Here is a 6819-nt window from a genome sequence, read left to right as displayed (position 1 = left end):
AAAAGTGCAGAAATATTTCGTTTGGCATCCAATGTGTCGGACAACTCACAAGTGGTGAACCAAAGGCTACATCAAATACAGGTAATTTTGGAAAGTGCATTGAAGCTCCAAAAGGGGGCAGGGAAACGCTGCCTTCGCGGTGGAATTGGTGGCCCGGAATCCTGTGTTTCTAAGCGTCCGAACACAAGTGCCGGGACGGAGACATTTGCGGATGACCTTGGTAGAGGCAAAGCTCACGAATGTCAGGGAATTCATAATGCCAAAGACTGAGCACCCATGACCCATAACCGCAAACAAGGTTGTGTAGCCGGAGGAATGAGCATGCAAACTAGTTGGGAGTCCCCACCAACAAAGCCGAGCTGTGAGCAATCGCCACGTCTGTTGTGTACTTCTGATACAATTTTAAACTTGAACACAGAAAATGTTAACAGTTGACAGATAATTGGTAATATTGAATTTGTTTCTCTAAATTTGTACCGTTTAACTGCTTTGATAGAAAATTTGTCACCGTCAATTTCCCACAACTAATTTATAGTCTTGTTCTTATTTTTCGTCTTACAACAAAACAATTTAAATGCAAGTTGTTGTTACTATAAATCTATCATACTTAATGCATTACATTGTTCGAACTTATTTATATCAGTTCAAGTTTCCACACAGTTGTACAAGTAATTAGTGTGAGGGAGGCTGACTGAGCATTGCTACCTAAGTGGATTGTTCCAACAGGGTATACCAATTTTTGTTAAACTATGTCACCAAAATAAATTGATGTATCAAAGTTGTTCGGATGGAGTGTCAGTAAACATGTGGAATTTTTTCTACAGTTCATAGGAATTTAGATTACGTACATGACGCGGACATTGCATAACTGTTATAAATCATATAGAAATTCATTAATCGTGTGCAAACAAGTTACGTAAAATAGTAAACTCCAACGGAAATGTACAAATGCTGTAAAAATAATTAATCATAATTGATAGTTATTGGCTAATTAAATATATTAGTACAAATGTATTATTAAAGTTACTCGAACTAATTAATAATTTCTATTAGTAAATATGTATAATTATTAATATAATTCATAATATTAATTATATTACATAAATTAATATACATATATAATACATATAACTAATAATACCATTGTTATTATTGGTGCACTGAAGAGACGCATAAGCATTGTGAGCAATGAAAATAGATGGGGAGAAACAGAAGTTACTGTTCCTACACCTGAATGGAACGATGGGCAAAAGAAAAGGCGTTGGGCCTTACGGTCATTGGTTAGGATAGCAAGGAGAGAAACAAACAGCCCATATCGTAAAAGCTGTTTATAGCAGCAGCGTAAGGCACCAGTTTACAAAACCTGGGCAACTGAAGCTGATTCCCAAGTAGCCACTTCGGAAAACATCTATCCCACGAAGAGATTTTGCGCAACATACGTTTCCACTTAATTTCCTATTTACAAAAAAGGACCGTAACAAGTTTGGTTCCTCTAATACACTATTTGTCAACTACTCGCTCTCCTATTAACCAAGTGCTGTAGCACTATTTGCTACAACAGTGCTTACGACGCAACCATGACAGTCATGCATCTTGTGCATCCTTCTGTGCATGACCCCTTCGGTGGAACTACAATGACTTACCCATCTAGACCTAGCAACCTTGAATACTCTTGCACCTCAACTCACCAAAACGTGCCTTATTTATTGCGTAACTGCAAACCGAAGCATCACAACAGTAGTGCCTCATCTTTCTCCTGGACTTCTTTGTTGGTCACCTGTGTCCCTTCCACCGCTACCGAATGGTTGTGCTACAAATGCTTGTCCTCTCCATTCGCCTGAGTCGCTCCACCCCGTACCAATTTCAAATAATTTTTCCAGCGAGTCATCCAAACAATTTTCCATATGATCTTCATGAACTGCTATGTTGTGCGAATTCTTTTTGTATGGGCATGTTCGTTGGTTGTGGCCTGCCTGCAATCTTCAACCCATATATCACATGTCAAATCATTTGTGACTGCAAGTAATCACGTCAACTAAGCACAATGCTAATATTACACCACTTCAACTTTCTTGCATTGCCAATAACTTTGTATACTTTGTATGCACTTTTAATTATGTGTTTATTTTCTTACTGTTGATAATAAGAACGAAAAATACCCACTTCTTCATTATTACGTTCACTGTCCACTTCATGTATTTTATCAATTAACTACTGTATAACTACGTATGCATTTCCGATAGTACCTGCAATGACCACACTTTCTTTTCTTCTTTGCTTCTGCATGCTTGTGATCACCTTTACACCGAGACACCCTGGGATCTAACAGCCCGAATGTTCTTCTACTTCTATCGTTCATCACTCTTGAATCCATTGCAAATCCGTCTCCCCCATATCCCCTTGCAATCCACTTCTCCTTTAGGTCCACAGAATGCTTGTCAAACATCTGCTGCAGGTCAATAAACGCATCATCCATGTAGGACGCATAGTAACACATAGTATTACAGCTGGACTTTAAAGTGCCATATCTGGCCATTTGTGTCAGCTGTTCGTCTGAAACAAATGTTTTCATTCCATTATTAGTACAGTAAACTCCCTTTGTCCACCGCTTCGAAATGCATGCTTCTGGGATCCTGTTCATTCCTTCTACCACCATCACGCGAAACATGTGAGCACAAGGAATCCCCTTTGACTCGAATTTCATGCAAGAGCATATTAGCTTCTCCATTGACCTATCATAATCCACCCTCCAACTTATTTCGTGTCCACCATATTTCGAGTAATAATATGTAAGACTCCCTCCATCCTCGCTCCAGCCCTCAGAAATTAGAAGTTCTTGCCTGTTCAAATGCTTCCTCACCATGAAGAACACATTCCTTGTAAACACCTCCGCTGCACTCCCCTCTAATTCGGGTAGAATTGTGGTTAAGACTGGTTTTGTGTTTTCGCTTGTGTAAACTGCTTTGCTCTTAGTATGTCGAAGCCATGCTATTGCCAAATCAAAACTTCTAACGAATTCATATAGTCGCATTTTTTCATTCAAGTACTCATTCAAAAAAGCATTCATTTTCTCACACCTTTGAGTACTTCTCATACCTGCAAAAAAATGACCGCGTAAATAGGCCTTTGCCCATAACCTTCTCCTACGGTACAATTTCTTCACCCACTCATTCTCTACCACCCCACATTTATTAACTAACCTAGCCCACCGATCCTCAAACTCAAAAGTGCTACACTTTCTCGCCATCAGGTTATACAACCTATTATTAAACTCCTCGCAGCGAATATTACTCCGTGCATTTCTATGCAAGTGCCACGAACATAGCCTGTGACAAGCATCCGGGAGAAGATTCTTTATCGCTCTTCGCATTGTACTGTTCCTATCTGTCATCACTGCTACTGGCTTTCTACCTTTCATAGCCTCTACAAATGTACTTAGCACCTATTCATATGTTTCAATCCTCTCATCTGATAGCAGTGCACAGCCAAAAATAGTACTGTTCAAATGGTTGTTTACCCCTGCAAGTACAACTAGTGGCTTGCGGTATTTATTTGTTTGGTATGTTGTATCAAACACCAATACATCTCCAAATACACTGAAATTCACACGAGATTTAGAATCTGCCCAAAACAACCTTACCAATCTTCCTTCGTTATCTACATGATATTTATAAAAGAACATGTCATCGGCATCCTTCTTCACTGCCAAGAACCCAAGTGCCCCTTCTGCATCGCCATTCAAAATATCTTTTCTACGTTCCTCGTCCATTCGGTTATACAGATCCTTAATGCAAAATCCCACGTTACTATACCCTCCGGCTTTGATAACAAAATGTTTCGTTATCTGGCATATTCTGGCCCCAACCAACTTTAGACTTTTTGCCTGCGCATATTCTGCATCGCTCACTTTTCTATGCGACCTAATGTGTTGCACACTTGCCTCTGATGCCAGCGGGTGATTGTGCTCCATAACGAAACGTGTCACCACATACTTTACCGATTCTATGTCATATTTCACGCGAAAGCAAGCCTCACATCCGGTCCTTGTGACTGGTTTTGCTTCTTTTTTCCGGTCTTCATAATTAAACCACTTTTCATTCCTATAACCTTCACAGCAACATACCCATTTTCTAAATCTTGAAATGCCATCTGCATCTCGTTTGGCATTACTTTTACGAATCCCAAATCCGCTTAGTTTCGCATACAAATTATAGAATTCCCCAGCTTCTTCTTCCGTGTCAAATGTTAATTTCATTACGTCATCCACGCCTATTGCGCCCACCAATTCATCTGCCTCCTCATTTTCGTGTCCTCCTATTGAACCACCGCTTTCTTCACTGAATGTGTCTCGGTCACACTCAGGTTCTTGGTTAAGGTCGCAACCATCCATCCCAATTTTTCCGTTCTCTGTTTCCTGCAACATGTCATGAGTTTTAAGCGCCCCATCCTGCCCCATAGTTACAACCCCTGTGTGGTTGTTCAATGTTTTTTCTAACCATGGTCGCTTAACTTTTTTTTTTCAGCCTCCCCATATGCTTTCGTTTGTAACATAAATACTGATCGTCTACTAATGGAACAAAACATATATACACGATCATTTCAGTTAACAAACCATACTTTACCTCACAACTTTCACAAAATGCAGACGATAAACATTACTCTAACATTCATATACACAGTTTTTATAAGTGTGGCTGATGCAATTATAACAACCTTTAGCACAAAATACCACTATCGACATGCATTTTCATTAACACCCACTAACTCAACCTCTACTGTGTGTTTCTTTACTTCTTTTCACATAACCATTCGCAATGCAGTACGGGGCCCATTATCGATGTCCACACGGCCATCCAAATCACTCTGTTTTAAGACTTTAGTCCTGTTACAACGTCTTCTTCACGTCTTCACTCATTTCTGCTTAATTTCCTTTACACAATTTAATACAAATTACAGGACCAACACTTCCTACGTACGTACACAAAGCTCGGTGCACAAATAAACTGCGATAATTTCCCGGTTTCGTTTCATCTTTGTTCGAAGACGCAGGGTCTTACACCCCGTATTTCGTATTCCTTATTCCTCTATCATTGCCTCTTACAAGAACTGTAGAAATCACCCTACTAGACGTACAGGTGTTTTACTCGTTATTTTACTCCATTTGTCAAAGTTATGGACAAAAGTACTCACCTTTGATTTCTCTGCTTTTGTTCCACGCCGCTGCATTCTGTCACCACAGCTTCGGAAGGACCTTCCTCAGATATATCTACCGTCACCGCCTGCGCCTGAATTTACGCCAGTAGACACCACCTCTGTCTATTCCGGCCTTGACTTCTTCTTTACCAAATTTTTGCCTTCGATTCCGACCTCACCACCTGTCTTCAAACACACGCATCACTGCGGGCCCCAACATGGCTGTGTGTTTAGTACCTAATACGCTTCCTCTTCCGTGGCCCCAGCATGGCTTTGTTTAGTACTATACAACAGAACCGACACAGGCTGTTAATTTTTATGCTTCCCGATAAAAAATTTTGTATTCAAGGAAATTGGGTTCTCCTGAACGTCTGATGGACGAAAGCCGTAAAGAGTTGGTCGTTTATAAGACAACCGTTTTAACTAAATTTTATCCCTTAACCCAACATTTGTATTTAAGGCACGTTGTGGTACTCTGTCACTGCAATGGTTGAAAGGCACAAACAGCTGGTCTTTTACTCACCACCGGGTTTAATTTCATTTTATCCAATAAATCAGTCTGTCTTTATGCCACCTTGGATTTTATGTTGTTGTAATGGAAGAAAGCCAAGGGGAGCTGACACTTTTAAACTGAGACACTTTTTGAATATAATAATGGTCCTCAAAATGGATTTAATCTTTAGTTGTAGTGCAGGAAAGCCATAAAGAGTTGGCTCTTTATTCAAAAATGCATTCGAATATGCTATTGTGCGATCACTAACATTTGTATTCAAGTAAAATGGGTACTCTCCGTTGTTATTATGGACGAAAGAGTTGAAAATTGGGGTTGTTTTAATAAAGTTAACGGGTTTATTTTTACTCCTTAGCCCATTATATTTTTGTTAATTCCGTTTCACCCCAATGCATTTCCAACTTGTGTAGTACGCTACATTTCCACTGTCCAAACCGCGGTTATAGGTCATCACTTCCTTTTCTAGAATTATTCCCTTTCGTCGTTCGTACTTGTCAGGTTGCAACGTGGAGGCTTCTTTGCCATATTATTTGCTTTCCACACCTGTCTTCAGAATATGTGAATACACTACAGAAATTACCACAAATATAATACACATTTGCTAGTGGAATTGTGCCTTTGACCAAGAAAGAAGACGAAAAAAAATAACCATAAGAAAGTATGAAAGACAAAAAGAAGATGAAGAAGATTGTATCCACAAAAGGGAGAAGATGGGCAGCCATTTACTTTTATTTATTGATGTTTTTTGATGTTTTTTAGATGGATTGTTGTCTTTGTGGTTTATTAATGCCGTTCAATACTTGGGAATTGAATGGACATTTGGCCTCTCATATGAAGTTAGTTGAAGTTCGCGGGAAAAGACTTCTGATTTTGTTTTTTTGTTTTTTCAATCCTTTCTCCGTTCCACTAGTTTTTGAGAAAACTTGTAGGAAATTATTAAACCAAGCTAGTGCAATCAAACTTGTAGGAATTTTGTTTGGTTAATATGGTGGGCCAGAGTAGAGTTCAATTTCAAGTTGTACCAAAACTAGTAGCAGTCAGGCCATGATATATATGTGTGTTTGTGTGTGCAAGGACCGAGAGTCGCAATATATGAGCTGAAGTAGTACAAATGC

General features: G+C 39.4%; 2 protein-coding genes across 2 annotated transcripts; both read right to left on the bottom strand.

Annotated features, from left to right (window-relative positions):
- Window positions 1–2203: 2203 nt before the first annotated feature.
- On the bottom strand, window positions 2204–3418 carry LOC113724523 (protein FAR1-RELATED SEQUENCE 5-like). The gene has a single exon (XM_027247417.1). It carries the CDS (start codon window positions 3416–3418, stop codon window positions 2204–2206), a length of 1215 nt encoding a protein of 404 aa, XP_027103218.1.
- A 24-nt stretch (window positions 3419–3442) lies between these two features.
- On the bottom strand, window positions 3443–4456 carry LOC113724522 (protein FAR1-RELATED SEQUENCE 5-like). The gene has a single exon (XM_027247415.1). It carries the CDS (start codon window positions 4454–4456, stop codon window positions 3443–3445), a length of 1014 nt encoding a protein of 337 aa, XP_027103216.1.
- Window positions 4457–6819: the final 2363 nt, after the last annotated feature.

Source organism: Coffea arabica, chromosome 2c (assembly GCF_036785885.1).
Source record: "Coffea arabica cultivar ET-39 chromosome 2c, Coffea Arabica ET-39 HiFi, whole genome shotgun sequence".
In the NCBI taxonomy this organism is placed as follows: Eukaryota; Viridiplantae; Streptophyta; class Magnoliopsida; order Gentianales; family Rubiaceae; genus Coffea; species Coffea arabica.
This window is presented reverse-complemented; position numbering and strand designations above follow the sequence as displayed.

Coding starts and splice junctions, on each gene's coding strand:
- LOC113724523 (XM_027247417.1), bottom strand. CDS start 3,418: ATGAAAGGTAGAAAGCCAGTAGCAGTGATGACAGATAGGAACAGTACA.
- LOC113724522 (XM_027247415.1), bottom strand. CDS start 4,456: ATGGGGCAGGATGGGGCGCTTAAAACTCATGACATGTTGCAGGAAACA.